This window comes from Lagenorhynchus albirostris, chromosome 15 (genome assembly GCF_949774975.1).
Source record: "Lagenorhynchus albirostris chromosome 15, mLagAlb1.1, whole genome shotgun sequence".
Lineage (NCBI taxonomy): Eukaryota > Metazoa > Chordata > Mammalia > Artiodactyla > Delphinidae > Lagenorhynchus > Lagenorhynchus albirostris.
Window position 1 is genome coordinate 49294343 of NC_083109.1, and position 16178 is coordinate 49310520.

The following is a 16178-nucleotide window of genomic DNA, read 5'->3' on the forward strand; positions in this document are numbered from 1 at the left end:
AGCCATATGCCCAGGTAGCTCTGCTCTGAGGGCTGGATCCCCTTGGACGTTTCATCTGGGCTCAGAGATTGTTAGTCTCCATTCCAGCTTCCACGCCAGTGGCCCATCTGGTTGTGCTGAGGCGTGTATGTACCATGGATGGAGGCCAGCCCTGGGGTTGACCGCCACCTGGCAGCAGCAGGAAATGTGGCATGAGCCACGGAGAGGAGTTTATAGGAAGGCCTCAGCTACAAGCCAAGTCACTGGGCTGTGAGTTGCTGCTCCATAAGTCGTGGCTTATTTTCTGGAAAACTTCCTTGCGGGGGTAGCCTTGTCAACTCAGATTTTCAAAAATGTCTAATTTGATTTGCTGTGAACTAATGTAATATGATAGAACCTAATTTGATCTTATTGACATTGATGAGGCTGAATTAGCTAATGTCAGGCCCATTTCCAAAGTGCACAAAGGTTGCCAAGGAGGGGGCCCCGTGAGGTCAGACATCGCTGCATTGGAGGCCTCGTCTTTACTGCAGTCCCTGAGACCTGGAGGCCTGGGGTGCAGCTCGCAAAGACCACTGATGCTCTTGTTCCTTGGACAGCAAGAAAGACACCAGCTTGAGTCATGACTGCAAAGCACCTGCTACAGAGCCTGGGAAATCCCTTGCCCACCGGGGCCATGGCATGCACATCTGCAAGATCAGGCATTGCACATGGGACCTAGTTCCCTGACCAGGGATTGAACCTGGGCCCTCTGCATTGGGAGTGTGGAGTCTTAATTGCTGGACCACCAGGGATGTCCCCAGAAAAGTACATTTTTAATAAATTCTGGTTTGGGTCTAAATGTTAAATTTAAACTTAAATAATGCTGCGAGTTTTAATACACCTACTTTTCAGCATGTCAATTTATTTTTTCAACTGTGTTAACACTGTAACAAAAAAGGACCATTATAACACTCTTGAGGGCAAGAATACAGGGGCATCTGGCCCTCAGGTGGACGCAGGACTGCCATCCCCATGGCCCAAGAGTTTCTCCTCTTTCTCTGCAGGGACTTCTCTCCGTAACGCCCTGAATCTTTAAGAACCACAGGGTGCCATGAGTAAGAGTGCCCAAAGCCTTCATGCAGGGATGCTTTTATGAAATAAGTCCTGCTGAAATACTCCAGGAGAAACAGAGGTACACAATGTGGCAGAGTCCAAGAGAAGACTAACATAGAAGAAGACTAACATCCCTGGGAGGACACCACACATCCCCAGTGCGAACTCAGGGCTGCCAACACGATCCCAGCTGTGTCCTCCGGGATGCAGCGCCCAACACGCCCCACTCACAGTTTAGCAGTGGCCAGTTCATCCCCTCCAACAGTCCTGGTGAATCTCTGAAATTCAGTGTTCTGATTATTCAATGCCGTAATTTAGAAATTCCAAGTGAAGTAGAGCCCACCAGTCCTGTGCCTTGATCAGAAAATATACAGGTAAGGAAAAGCAAAGTAGAAGGTCAACCAAAGTCAACTGATTTTCTATATCACAGTGCTATGGTTGGAATGTTTGTGTTCCCCCAAAATCCACAGGTGGGAATCCTAACATCCATGTGATCGTGGTAGGAGGGGCAGCCTTTGGGAGGTGATTAGGTCATGAGGGTGGAATACTCAGGAATGGGATTAGTGCCCTTGTAAAGGAGACCCTAGCCCCTTTCCTCCATGTGAGATACAAGGAGAAGTCTGCCACCAGAAAGCGAGCCCTCACCCTACCAGGCTGGCAGCTGATCTCAGACTTTCGGCCTCCAGAACTGGAAGACATAAATTGCTATTGCTTATGAGCCACCCCGTCTGTGGTAGTTTGTGATAGCAGCCCAGATGGACTAAGGCAATCAGCAATGATGTAGGGGACAAATTGGAATTCGAAATGAAAAAAAAAAATTACAATAGCGTGCAGCAACAAAGAGTAGCCCCCGCTTGCCGCAACTAGAGAAAGCTCGCGTGCAGCAACAAAGACCCAACACAGCCAAAAATAATAAATAAATAAAATAAATAAATTTATTTAAAAAAAAAACACTATGCTAGGAGAAAAAAACGAACACGAAAGGCCATGCATTATATGACTCCATTTATATGAAATATCCACAGTAGGTAAATCCAGAGACAGAAAGTGGACTCGTAGTGGCGAGAGGTCAGAGGGAGGGTGGGGAGGAGAGTGACCGCTTAAGGGGCAGGGGATTTCCCTTTGGAGGGTGAAAATGTTTTGGAACTAGATAGAGGTGATAGTTGCAAATATTACAGACGTACTAAATGTCACTGAATTGTACACTTTAAAATGGTTACTTTCGTACTATGTAAACTTCACCTCATCAAAAGCCAAAGAAAGAGAAAGCGTCCCGCAGCCTCCCCTGAGCAGGGTGAGTTTGCTCCCCTCACCCTGCCCTGGCCTGGCCTCCAAGGTGTTCCCCGGTCCAGCTACATTTTGGACCTTTGTGCTCCAGCCACACCGTGCACTCAGCTCCTCCACCAGCAGCTTCCTCATCGAGTCCCAGGCCACCTTCTCTGACTCCTTCCTAGACACCTGGGGATCAGCGACCCCTCACCAGGGCTCACGGGGTCTTTCAAACGTTGCGATCTCAGCGTGCAGTTTCCAAGGGTCGTCTCGTCGGATAAGTGGAAATTAGCATTTTCTGAGCCCCACGACATGCAGGCACCTGGCTCAGGTACTGCCAGGCCTGTGTCCTGAGGGGCGGGCATGGCTCACCTACAACCACCGGCCTCTGAGTAGCTCCTCACTCAGGCGCCACCAGGACCGAGTGTGTTAGTCAAACGAACACTGTCCCCGGGTGTGGAATCCCATGGGGGCCCAAGTCCACGTGAAGCCACAGGGGCCATGCAGCTGCTGTCATATACACAGGCTCCAGGAAGTGGAGTCACACTGGTATTTTTACCCTTGGTTAGAGCGGATGGCGCCTGTGCCTCATTTCCATCTACACCCCTCCGCTCTCTGGATACTGAAGATACATGCGGGGTCCTCTTCATCCCTGCTGACCAGGATCTGGCTCTGCTGCGGCCCCCGCAAAACCTCAGGGCTCCACAGGCACACAGAGGGGACCTTTGCCTTCGGGGGCCTGGGGCTGCATGTGCTCCTCTCTGCTCAGGCTGCAGGGGACCCTGGACCCCCAGAGAGGTGCCCCCTCTGGTTCAGCACCCAGGGAGACAAACCTCCATCTATCCCACATTCAGTACTTCAGCACCTCCAACGCCAGGACAGTCTTGGTCCAGCCCTCACTGGGTGGAGGATCCCAGCACCAGACCCAAGTCCCGCAGCCCGGCGGCGGGATAGGGTCTCCTGCCTGAGGCCCCGAGTAAGAGTGACGGGGCTGCCCTGGGAGGGACCAGGCCAGCAGAGAGGTGGACATGGCTGGCAGGGGCACTGCCCAGAAATTCATATGTTGAAGTCCTAACCCCCAGTACATGTGAACATGACCATATATGGAAATAGGGTCTTTACAGATAATCCAGCCAAAATAAAGTTATTCAGGTTGGCCCTAATCCACTATGATTACATTGGTATAAAAAGAGGGGCTTTGGACAGGAACACACAGAGGGAAAACACCTTGTGAGGACTGGAGCTGCGCTGTCCCAAGCCAGAAACTACCAGAGGTGCAGGGAACCCTGAATCAGATCCTCCCTGGTGCCTTCTAAGCCACCTAGTTTGTGGGACTTCGTTATGGCAGCCCTAAGGGACGGACACAGGCGCCCTCTGCTCTGTCCCCCTCTCTCCAGACCACGGGGGTGGGGGTAGAAGCAGGGCCCTTCAGAGGCCAAGACCACTGCTGGGTGGTTACTCTGGCCACAGCACTCAGCCCCGGGGGCCGACAAGGAGGGGCGGGGAGGCGGCCTCCCTGGAGCTGGTCGCTGAGCCTCCCCCTGCTATTCGTGGAGCCCAGAAAGCCCAGGAATAGCCAGACGCCACCCTTCCTATGTCATCTGGGCCCCTCTCCCAGCCAACAGCAGTTTGAAACAGCTGCTATGTCCCTTTTAATCTCAGTAGGGGAGAGACCTCAGGAAGGCACAGAAACAGGACACTAGGCCTGGTCACGGTGTCTCACCTGTGTCCACGGGGCCCAGGCTGGCCCTTTAAGGGACTGAGGGCAGAACTGGCTGTGGGCCCTGGGGTTAAGCCAGGAAGCGGGGAGGGAAGTGGTGGACGGGGGGCCAGGATGGCAGGATGCTGAGGGCAGAGCCCCCTCCCGACAGATGCAGAGGGAGGGGAGGAGGGGAGAGCCTCCTGCCTCCACCCGGACCGGACATGTGACCGCTGCATGGGTGGCCCTCCGCAGGTCCAGTGCCAGTCAAGTGTTGGCTCCAGGGACTTTGCTTCATGTTCCCCAGGATGGACGTGCTGCAGCACTGTGGGGATGGAGCCCACGGTCTGCCGAGAGCAGGAGAGCCTCATGCGGCCCATCCACCAGCGTCCTGCCTCTGACTGTGACCAACGCCTGCACAGTTACCTCCTGGCCGGGCATCCAGGCTCTGCTGGTCACAGAAAGGGCCACAGGCCAAGGCAGCGTCGGGCTCAGAGCTCTGCGCGCTTCCTGTGAAGGTGGAGGGGCAGCCCCACCTGGAGCAGCCCAGGGCACAGTAGTCGCTGCTGCTGCCCTGGGACTGCGGGGGAGCCAGCCTGGTAGGGCCTGCGGGGGCCCAGGCCTCCTGTGGCAGGTAGGCGGGCAGCGGCCCCCCCTCCTCCACACATCCTGCGGGCAGCGCATCTGCTGGGAGGCCAGTGCCAGTGCTCCCCTCCTCCTCCAGGCCCGCTAACGGCCCCACATCCACCGGGTCATAGGTGAGCAAAGCGATGGCCTCCCGGACACGGGTCTCCCAGGCTCCTCGTGCGGGGCCTGTGCAGTCCGGGCTTGGCTCTGGACCAGCTCTGTGGGCCCCTATCCAGGTCTGGAACAGAGCACCGAGAGGAGGGAAGGCCTCAGGCAGTGTGTTCAGGACTCACTGTGGGAGCAGCCTCCCCTCCTCCAGGAAGCTCTCCAGAAATCCACTCCCAGAGACCAAGAGCACCTGTGCCCAGAACATTCTGTCTTCCCCCCATGGGCCAGCCCAGCCTCAACACAGAACCCCCATTCCCTTCAGGACCCTCCCCTGGCTCCCAGCACAGGCCTGTGCTCACAGAGGCCTGAACCAGGGTACAGATGGTGACAGGGCTGAAGACACTGCTGCCTCACACACTGCCAGCAGCTGCAGAGCCCAGGCACCCTCACCCAAACCCCACTACACGCACGCACGCACGCACACACAGGAGGTGCTGTTGGGCCTGGCACCTTGGGGCCAAGGCCAGCAGACCTGGACCCTCTGTGGGGCCACAGAAGGCCCACTACCTCCAAAAGGAAGATGTTCCTGCATGTAGATCAATGACGTTAGAACACACCCTCACACCATACACAAAAATAAACTCAAAATGGCTTAAAGACTTCAGCATAAGACAGGACACCATAAAACTCCTAGAAAAGAGCACAGGCAAAACATTCTCTGACATAAATCATACCAGTGTTTTCACAGGTTGGTCTCCCAAGGCAACAGAAATAAAAACAAAATAAACAAATGGGACCTAATCAAACTTATAAGCTTTTGCACAGCAAAGGAAACCATAAACGAAACGAAAAGACAACCTACAGAATGGGAGAAAATATTTGCAAATGATGCGACCGACGAGGGCTTAATTTCCAAAATATACAAACCGTTCATACAACTCAATAACAAAAAGAAATCCAATCGAAAAATGGGCAGAAGACCTAAATAGGCATTTCTCCAAAGAAGAAATACAAATGGCCAAGAGGCACGTGAAAAGATCAACATCACTAATTATTAGAGAAATGCAAATCAAAACTACAATGAGTGGGCTTCCCTGGTGGCGCAGTGGTTGAGAGTCCGCCTGCCGATGCAGGGGACACGGGTTCGTGCCCCAGTCCGGGAAGATCCCACATGCCGTGGAGCGGCTGGGCCCGTGAGCCATGGCCGCTGAGCCTGCGTGTCCGGAGCCTGTGCTCCGCAACGGGAGAGGCCACAACAGTGAGAGGCCTGCGTACCGCAAAAAAAAAAAAAAAAAAAAACTACAATGAGCTACCACCTCACACCAGTCAGAATGGCCATCACTAAAAACTCTACAAATAACAAATGCTGGAGAGGGTGTGGAGAAAAGGGAACCATCCTTTACTGTTGGTGGGACTGTAAGTTGGTGCAGCCACTATGGAAAACAGTATGGATGTTTCTTAAAAAATTTAAAAATAGAGCTACCATATGACCCAGCAATCCCACTCCTGGGCATACATCCAGACAAAATTCTAATGCAAAAAGATACATGCACCCCCATGTTCATAGCAGCACAATTCACAATAGCCAAGACATGGAAACAACCTAAATGTCCATCAACAGATGAATGGATAAAGAAGATGTGGTACATACACACAATGGAATACTACTCAGCCATAAAAAAGAATGAAATAATGCCATTTGCAGCAACATGGATGCAACTAGAGATTATCATACTAAATGAGGTGAGTCAGAAAGAGAAAGACAAATACCATATGATATCACTTACATGTGGAATCTAAAATATGACACAAATGAACTTATCTACAAAACAGAAAGAGACCCACATACATAGATAACAGGCTTGTGGTTGTCAAGGGGGTGGGGGTGGGATGAACTGGGAGTTTGGGGTTAGTAGATGCAAACTAGTGTGTATAGGATGGATAAACAACAAGGTCCTACTGTATAGCACAGGGAACTATATTCAATATCCTATGATAAACCATAATGGAAAAGAATTTAAAAAAAAAAAAAAAGGAAGCTGTTTCCTAGGTGGGACCAGGAGTCTCCATCGAGTGCACCACACGCCACACCTTCCATCATCGTCCTGCCCCCGGAGAGCCAGCCCGTGGCTCCAGACCACCTCCCAAGGGGCTAACTAAGCCCTGACAGGTGCTATGGTTCTACAGAGAAGGGGCTGGGTGCCTGCAGCCCAGAAGATGAGTGCAGGCATCAGAACATTTACTCCCCATGCAGCCCTGACAAAGCGCTCGGCTTTAAGCTTCAAATTATATTTTTGGATGACAAGCTTGAAAACTAGACTCCCTGTTAAGAGAGAAAAGAGCCAGGCGGAAGGCAGCCACGAAAAGCTGGTGTGGGAGAACCTGGGCAGCGCCACCTCCATCCTCTGCCCAAAGTGAGGGGCCCGAGAGGGTGGGGACCAGAGACCACCCATTGGAGCTCCTCCTCCCCTCCTCCTGCCTGTGGAGCAGGAACTACCAGGCCAGCAGGGAGGGTCCAACGGGGCCTCCAGGCTGTTCTCAGCGTCGCGGCCTGTGAGAGCCCACCAGGGCACCACGATGGGGGGGGGTGTAGGGTCAACTCATCGCTACCCCAGGGGCCGGGAGGGGCCAGGCACTCCATGACGGCCACCAGAGTAGCCCAGGGAGCAGGGAGGGCCCCAGGGGCAGCACAAGACACAGATGCCTTCAGGTGCACACAGCCCCCTGAGCTGGCACCTTAAACTGGCCATTTACCTCCAAGGGCTGCTGCAAACCAGAAGAGGCGGAGATAATGTCATGAGAAACTTGACATTTTTTCCCATCAGCAATGGAATCAGAGACATGAGAAGAAAAAGAACTCGGCAATAGAGAATAAAGCTAATTTGTCTTTGGCCCCTTTGAGTCACAGTGCGTACATATACTACCTATATACTATATATACCACTATATATAGCAAAAAAGCTCAAAGCACTGACAGAGGCCCCCAACCTCACCCAGAGCCCACAGCCTGGGCGGTCCAGACATCTGGGCACCCCAGGCCCACCGGGTCACGAACCTGAAAGTCCCCGTTGTGCACACTGTACAGGGACTGGAAGAACGGGCCTGGGGACGGCACGTCCTGGTACAAGGCTGTCTTCATCCTGAGGTCAGGAGACAGTAATCAGAGGCCCAACTCCAGGAGGTCACTGCCAGGAACACGGCTCCTTCCAAGCAGCAGGGACCAGCCCTGCCCCGTTAGTGCTGCTGTCGCCCTCTCCTCTCGTTGGGTCCAGGCCTGACACCTGGCACCTGCGGCCCTCTCGCTAATGACCCCACAGAACTGATTTATACCAAGACATGGGTCCCTTTAAGGTGAGTGGTGATGGCGGGTTCAGGGGTGGGGGTGACCAGCTGTGTCTTCAGCCGGAGGGGGAGACAGCACTTCCGGGAACCCCATCAGACTTCTCCCCGAGCACCGGATCTACCCACCCAAGACCCACTGCTCCTCCCCTGAGAACGGCGCCCCAGACTCTGACCCAGCAAGTCCAGATCAACCTCGCCAGCCTCCCTGGGGGCCTGTCCCGATTCCCCACACCAGGGTGGCATCAGGGGCCACGAGTCACATCGCATCCACCCAACGTCCCCTCACTTTCCCGTCCTGAGACCCTGTCACACCCTGCACTTAGCTCTAGCTCTGCCTCTCCCGCCAGCTCACACACAATTGCCTCCCTCTGGACCCCACCCCTGGCCACCCTACAGGTTCTCCTCCTCACTTGTACCACAAAACTCCATTCTCAAAACATAAACCAGATCCCATCCCACGTGACCAGGCTTCAGGCGCTCTCCTGGGACCCGAGGGCAAGCCTGAGCCCTCCCTGGTCCTCTTGGCCACCCATCGGGCCCAGCACCCCGTCCCTCCCTCACCCTGGCTGCCTCTGTCCAACCTCCTCTCATCCTCTCTGCTACCCATCCACGCCTGGCCGGTCTCCTGCGGGACGAGGCCCCATGTGTGATGGCTTGTTTCAGGAGGGCTTTTTTGTTCATCTGGTTGTCCGTGGCACCCATCAGGGCGGGAAACAGGGCCCCGTGAAAACCAGATGCCCAACACTGTCTGCATAAAACCACTGTGCAAATGAGCCAGTGCCAAGCACCTCCAGAGGCAGGAGACAAGGGCCTCAGGCGACTCGGCCCCAGGGACTTTGGGTCCCTCCAGAGCTCTTTTGGGCCACACTGCCCACCACCCATGCACCTGGCAACTGGGGACATCCCCACTGGTCCGGGTCAGAGGCCTGAAAACCCCTCCCCACCCAGGAGCGTTGTGGGAGGGGGTGTGGGTTTGGGCCCTCAATGCACCGCCTACCCCACACCCACAAACGCACACACACGCTCATGCACATACGAATTCTCACACCCACATGTACAATAACACATTCACTTACATGCACACACTCCCACACACACTCCTTGGCTACAGACCTGGGTGACAGCTTGAACAGCAGGTAGGTCAGGCTGGTCAGCAGGAGAAAGATGGACACAGAGACCAGGGTGCTGTCGCGCTGCCCCAAAGCTGGGACCAGGAGACCTATAGCAGGAAGGGCCCAGGGCTGTGTTCCTCCAAACTCACCTGGCAAAAGCACCTGGATGGGCGCCTCAGGCCAAAATGGAAGGTTTATGTCGCGCCTCCGAGAGTACTCTGGGTGAATCACGCACCCCTGGGCCTTGCCTTTCCCATCCATAAGATCACCAGGGTCCGAGATCCTTCCAGTACCTCTGTGCACAAGAGTCAGCCCAGCCCCCTAAGCAGACGAGGCCCTGCCTGGGCTCCAGAGACAGCAGCACCAGCCTGCTGCGCAGCTGGGGCCACACTCGCTCCAAGGAGACCGGGAGCTGCAGCCCCCCGGGAGGCCCAGCACTTGGCAGGTGTTTCCCCTTCACACAGACCTCCAGGGGAAGGCAGTCAACTGGGCCACAAGGGAGCGGGTCCCAGGAGGGGTAAGGGGTGGGACACGAGGGGGCGGGGAGGCCCCACCCAGGCCCCTGAAGGCAGCAGCGCCCACCTTGTCTCTGGGGGGAGTGGAAGCGGGCGGGCTGGCTCCAGTCACTCCATGGGCCCTCATAGCGCTCCTCCTCCGCCACCGCGTCCTCTGGTGTGGCCATCTGGACACGCAGCCGGGCCTCATAGGTGGAACCAGGGTCCAATTCAGTGGCTTCAAGTTTCAGCCAGGTCACCCCAACAATGTGATCCTTGTGCCGAGCCCGCTGTGGGGTGAACAGTTAGGAGGTGCTGGGGGTGAGACTGGGCCCATCAGCCCTCGAGGACGTGTACACACACACGTGGGCACACTTACACGTGTCCACACACTTACATGCATCCACGTGCATGCACACTCATCCACACAGGCACGCCCTGTGAACGCTCACACGTACACACAGGCACACTCACCACACCTGCACTCACTTACCCTTGTCTCTGGTCACTTCCCTCCTCACAATTCCAAGGTGACACCACCCTAGGTGGGACGAGGAGTGACCCTGGCTGCTGCTCCCAGGAGAGGCCCCCACGGTAGGCAGACCCAGTCTTACCTCCCAGGTCTCCTCCTGCCTCTTGAAGGCCAGCTCGTAGCTGAGGAGTGAGGCCAGTGGCTCCAAGGCAGGATTGATGCTCCAGGTCAGGACACAGTGGTCAGAAGTGATGTTGCTCAGCAAGTCTGAGGGAGGGTCCAGCTTCACTGAAACAGAATGAAGCTGTGTAACGGTGTGCGGGCCAGCACGCCCAGGACTGGGGATCGCAAAGATTCCTGGGAAGGATGGGGCACGTGGCCAAGGCCTTCTCAGAGCAGAGGCCTCACTGGAAAACTGGTCCAGAGAAGCCCCAGGTGGGACAAGACAGCAGTGACTTCCTCCAGCCTCTGCAGCCAGACAAGGTGAGTTTCAGATCTAAGCTGCTGCTAGAAGTTCTTCCTAGTGTCTTACTGAAGTCCTTCCTGCTGTGACTGAAGTAGATCGCAAGTGACTCAAACTGCAGCTCCTGCCCCAACTCAAAGTTCTTCACCTTCATCCTCCTCCAAAACCCTCCCCCTCCCCGGGGGCCCCGCCTGATGCTAGCCCTGGATCCGTCAGCAGGGACCAGGAACACTGACTGGGCCGTGGGGGGTGATGTAGCCAGGATGCTCCCGGACAACGCACTGACCCAGGCCTCACCATGTCTCCGGGGCAGGTACTGTGGATCCACCAGGCTGACCTGCTCCTTCCCAGAGACGTGACGGTGGAAGGTGATGGTGAAGTTGTCAGAAGGCACGAGCACCTCCTCGGGTGGCAGCTCCACTGTGCACACGCTGGCCCGGAAGACGCACCTGTGCTTGCTGCCTGGAGCGTGGTTGCTGGAAAGGGCACGTGTCGGCACCAAAGGGCCACTGCACCAGCCCGGCTCCCTACCCCCACCCCTGCCCTCTACCCCCTGCCCTCCGGCCTCACCTGGTGAAGAGCAGCCAGGGGCCGGCCCCCTGGCCCAGCTCTGGGGCAGACCAGTGGCAGTCAATCCTGAGGATGTTGTTGGTGTGGCACGTGAAAGTCCCAGGCCCTGGGAACAGTGACCCTTGCAAGCCCACAGTGGCTGCTTCAGGGCAGGGCTGGGGGAGGGGGAGGGTGTGGCAGCTGACCCCTCGGACAGGCAGGCCCCAGAGAACGAGCCCAGGAGAAGTTACCGCGGGCAAGGCTGGGAGACCCCGAGGGGATGGGCTCTGAGCGTGCAACCTGGGTGGGGCTGAAGCCCCGGCTGATCTCAGGAAGACAGGTCCCGCACAGCCCAAACCCAACCCTTCCCCGTGGAGCCTGACGGGGGCACCCCTGTCCCCAGCTCTGCCCCCACAGCCCCCCCCCCACAGTGCCAGTCCTTACCTCCTCTGTCCCCTGGGACAGAGACGCCCAAGCCGACCCAGGCGCAGATGCAGGTGCAGGTCAGGAGCCAGGTGCCCACCTCTCGCCTCAGGACCTCGCTCTGCAATGTCCAACCTGGAAGAGGCTGGGCTGAGGGGCTGTGTGTGGAGTGCCCCAGTGGGTGCTCCCGTGAGGGGCACTCCGAGTGGGTCACCACCTACACCCTCACCCTGTCCCATGAAGGAGGCTGAGCACCGCTGTCCAAGCAGCACCGGCAAGAACCTCCAGCTCAGGCCTCCCGGCGTCACTGGACTCTGACTCAGCCACGTGTCCAGGTCTGCCCAGCGGGCGCCTCTCTGGGCCCAGGTCCCCTCCCGCAGGGGAGGCACGGTTGGGGGAATGGGGTCGCGGACAACAACCACAGGGAAGCTCTGCTGGACCCCCTGGTCCCACACCTGGGCCGACTGTGTGAGGCGCATCACCCACGCGAATTCCCACCAGAGCCACGTGAGGTGGGGGACAGTCCCTGATCACTGACAAGGGAGCGGACCCCAGGGTCACACCGCTAGCTGCTCCCATCCTGTGCTCTGCCCCAGGAAAGTGGAGGAGGATGGCAGCGGGGTGTCCATGCGACAGCCAACACCTCCCACATGCTGTCTGTCACACGCCTGTCCCCAGGTGCCCTGCAGAGGACAGCGCCCCCGGGAGCAGGGCTCTCAGTGCAGGGGTGTCAGCCCCAGGATCCCTGGAGACAGGGGCTGGGTGCTGGGAAGCGCCTGGGGGTGAACAGGCCGCTAACACCCTGTCACCCCATTTGCAGCTCCAGATGGTACACTGATAGCTCCTCTGCAGGAAGCAGGACCAGCCTGGTTATGCAAGCCTGATGAGTGATAAGGAAGCAGAAGAGAAGCAGACATGCACAGACCGCAGCACGGAAGCGCTCCAGGAGCCCGCACACACTCACCCGGTAGCAGACACCCTCCCACCCCGCCCCCTGCAGCCTCTCTGTGGACCCACAGGATGGACCCCTGTCAAGGCCAACAGTCAAGAAGACCCCACCCTTCCCTAGACTGAAGCATCACCTGCTACAACCAGCCACAGCAGGAGAGGCTGCAGCGGCCACTGGATGGAGACAGGCAGCCTGGCAGCAGCTGGCTCTCAGGGCGCATGAGGACAGGATCAGAGGGAGCACCAGGATGGGGGCGGCTCAGGCACAGCCACCACTGCCTGGCTAAGAGCTGACCCAGGCCACAGTGGGGATGGCCACTGCCCCAGCGGTGGAGGGACACCTGCATCTGTGAGACTTGGGCCGGCACGGCCACAGGCTGACTCAGGAGCGTGGACTGGGGCGCTCCAAGCTCAGCCGGCCCCAGGGGCAAGCGTGGGGAGGACAGGACCCACACGAGACACTCATACGAAGTAGCAGGCCAGGCCCACTCTGGGGAGAGGTGGGCAGGGCACACGGCAACTCGGCCATCTAGGGGGAGGGTCCCTGCTTTTCCTCTGCACAACGATTCTGTCCAAACATAGTGAGCCGAGCAGGGCCACCACCCTCCTATGGACGAGGAGGCTGAGGCCCAGAGACACCAGACTCGCAGGATTGGGGGCACTGGTCACCTGGCTTGGGCACTTGCCCCACCAGCTCCCACGCAAGCCTGTGAGCTTCCCCCACCCCGGGGCATCAGTCTCTCTCCTCAGGGAGCCTCGACACTGAGGCAGGGCTGCCCCCATCCTTGGCAACAGACACCGGGCCAGGTGGGGCAGAAACCCCACCTGACTACTCCCTGGTCCTGGAAGAGGCACTGGGATGGCCCCAGGGAGGCCTAATCACAGCTCAGACAAGACCAGGTCACGGGACGGCTGTGATGGCAGGAGGATGGGACCCAGAATCTGGGCCCTCGGGCAGAGCCGCCCACTACACCTCCCATCCTGCTGGGAGCCTGGCTGACATGTCCACCCAGCACTGTCCCTTTCCATCAGGACCTTCAGCACACAACCACTCTGGCCCCTTCTCAGGACCCCATCTCCTCCCTGGCCTCTGGGTCAAGTTCTGGCCCAAATGACCACTGGTCCCCACAGCTTGCCTGCCCTGGTTTCCCGGCCCAACATGAAGGCATGGGCCGCCGTGCACTGGACCCCTGCCTCGGGGCCCACAGACGCTGCCAGGCCAGGGCCAGGTCTCCAAAAGGACTCAGCCCCCCGCTCCCCTGAGCGCTCACCTGCTGCCAGGCGAACTGCCCGGCCAGAGCAGGCCTCTGTCATGGGGCTGGTGCATCGCAGCACGCCCTCCGGACTGGCTTCATGGCAATTACCGCACCCACTTTCTGTCCCCTTTCAGAGTCTGTATTTTTAATGGGGAGCGAGGGGTACCCTGTTACTCTCCCTGCCCACCCCAGAAGCTGGCAGACACAGAGGGGGGTGAAATGGAGGTTGCCGCTTATCCACCACTGTCCTCTCTGCTGGGGCAGGAGGAAGAAATCCAGGTCCTGGCTCCCCAGAAGCAGCTGGAACCTGGGGGAGGCGGGGACTAGCCAGGAAATGAGGCTGGAAATGGGAGCAGGCGGCTCCTGCTCTGGGCCCCACGTGCACAGGTGGGCGACTCCAGCACCCTCGGACCTGATGCTGTGGGGCAGAAGTGCTGGAGGACTCTGCTTCCCATGGTGGTGCCACCCCTGCTGGGGAAGGGCAGGGAGCAGAAGAGGTCAAGGCCAGCTGGGGAGAGCGCGGAGAAGGCGCAGAGGGCAGAAGAGGGAGGAGGCTCCACGGCGCACTTGCCACCTGCCTTCCTAGAGAGCTGAGCTGGACGGGCGCCCGCCTCAGTGGGGTGGATGTCCGGGAGATGTGGAAAGGCCAGGCTTGAGCCAGGGGCGGCCTCGGGTGGACAGGGGCACAGAGGGCGGGGCCCAGAGCAGAGGGAGGAGGAGGTCCAAAGATGGAAGTCGGAGGAGCACAGAGAGGACCTGAGGGCCCTCAGGACGAGCCCTCACTGTCCCCTCTGCCCGGCTGCCTTCTGCATGATGAGCCTTCATGAAGCCCCCAAGTCCCCTGGCTGTCTCCCCAGCCAGAGCAGACACCCCTGAGCCAGGCCCAGCCTGCTTAGGACAGGGGCGGGGGCAGGGCAGGTAGTGGCTATGGGCACGGGCTGGAAGGACACTGACACAGGCCTGGGGCTAAATGGGGGGAAACGATGCCCCTGCTCTTCCCGTGCTGCCCCTGCAGCCCTGGCAGCGAGGCTCAGCCGGCATCGCCCCTGCATCTGGCTGCTCCAGGGCAAGAACCTGTCTGATTTATGCTGCATCCCCTGCACCCAGCCCCTCACTGTTGAAGAAGCACATCCTGAACCTCCCCACAGGCCCGCCCTTGCCTGGGGTAGACAGTGTTAACGCCTTAGGTCCCCTGGGGGCTCTGAAACATTATTCAAGCAGAACCCTCTACTCCCCTCCCTCGCTTAGCTGAGTAACCCTCCCAGAATCCCACCCTCACCCACTGCCTCGTCCACAGCTCCAAGGGGAGTCCACAGACTCGCAGCTCCTCTTCTGTCCTAAAGCCCCCCAAAGGTGCCGTGGAGAGAAGGGGCTTTACCAAACTCGGGACTGGGCCTCAGCTCCACTTGTGGTTGTCATGGCTGAGACCACCTGGCCCCAGAACTCCCACTCACTTGTCCCCACAAAGGTCAGGACCTACAAACTGCCTGACAAGCTCAGAGCCCTTCTTTCTGCCCAGAGGCACCCATGACCCCTACAGGCCTGGGAATGGCAGCCCAGCATCCTGTGATCACCACTGCAATCCTGCTGTCTCTGGGAGATGCCCGAGGCCAGGACATCAAAGGCGGTAAGATGAGGGTGGTCGCCCAAACGCCCTCCGCCCTTCTCATCCAAGTGTGGTCCCCAGGCTCTTCCTGGGGCCTGGGATGGCAGGCCACCAGTCTCTCTGTCCCACAAAGTTCACGCTGACCTGAGTGGTTGAGAAGCCCAGATTACAGACTCACCTTCCCAGACGCATCTGCTAGGTCCCATGGCAAGTCTGACTGGCCCCCAACCCTGCAGCCCTGGAGGTGACTTGTCGCTCTACCACCCCTGCATTTGCAGCAAGTCCCTCAGCCTGATTCAGGAGATAACTGCACCGCCTGGTGACGTGAGCCTCTCACGGCAGGCTGACATAGGCCACCCACAACTGAAACCACGAGCGCAGAGCCGAGCAGCTGTCCCAAGTGGGGATGACAGGCGACCATCACCCCAATCATAAATCCTACCTTTCACTCCTCAGGAACAGAAAAGTTGCTGAACGTGGACTTTGGTGACCCATCCACTGATTGGCGGATGACTGTCCACCATGTTCCTCTCAAGAAACACCAGTGAGATACATTAAATTAGCGCCGGGAGGTGAGAACCCTGACCAGGCACAGAGCAGGTCTCCTTTCCTAGGCTTTCTGGGAGGTGCAACTCAGGCGATCCGCGAGCACTGGGGTGGGTGGAGGGGGTGTTAAACATAAAAGTACTGCAGTCTCAGTTCAGGAAGGAAATAAAAAATGGGAGTTCCCTTTGAC

The 16178-nt window shown here is 57.8% G+C and overlaps 1 protein-coding gene across 1 annotated transcript; it reads right to left on the minus strand.

Moving 5' to 3' along the window:
- Window positions 1-868: 868 nt before the first annotated feature.
- Window positions 869-14503, minus strand: LOC132505924 (interleukin-9 receptor-like). Its single transcript, XM_060124238.1, is given in 9 exon segments — window positions 869-4907; window positions 7833-7917; window positions 9233-9524; window positions 9814-10015; window positions 10340-10665; window positions 10958-11136; window positions 11231-11639; window positions 11642-11767; window positions 13852-14503. Coding segments are annotated over 9 exon segments (2160 nt in total). The 5' UTR covers window positions 13895-14503; the 3' UTR covers window positions 869-4409.
- Between the last annotated feature and the right edge of the window lie 1675 nt (window positions 14504-16178).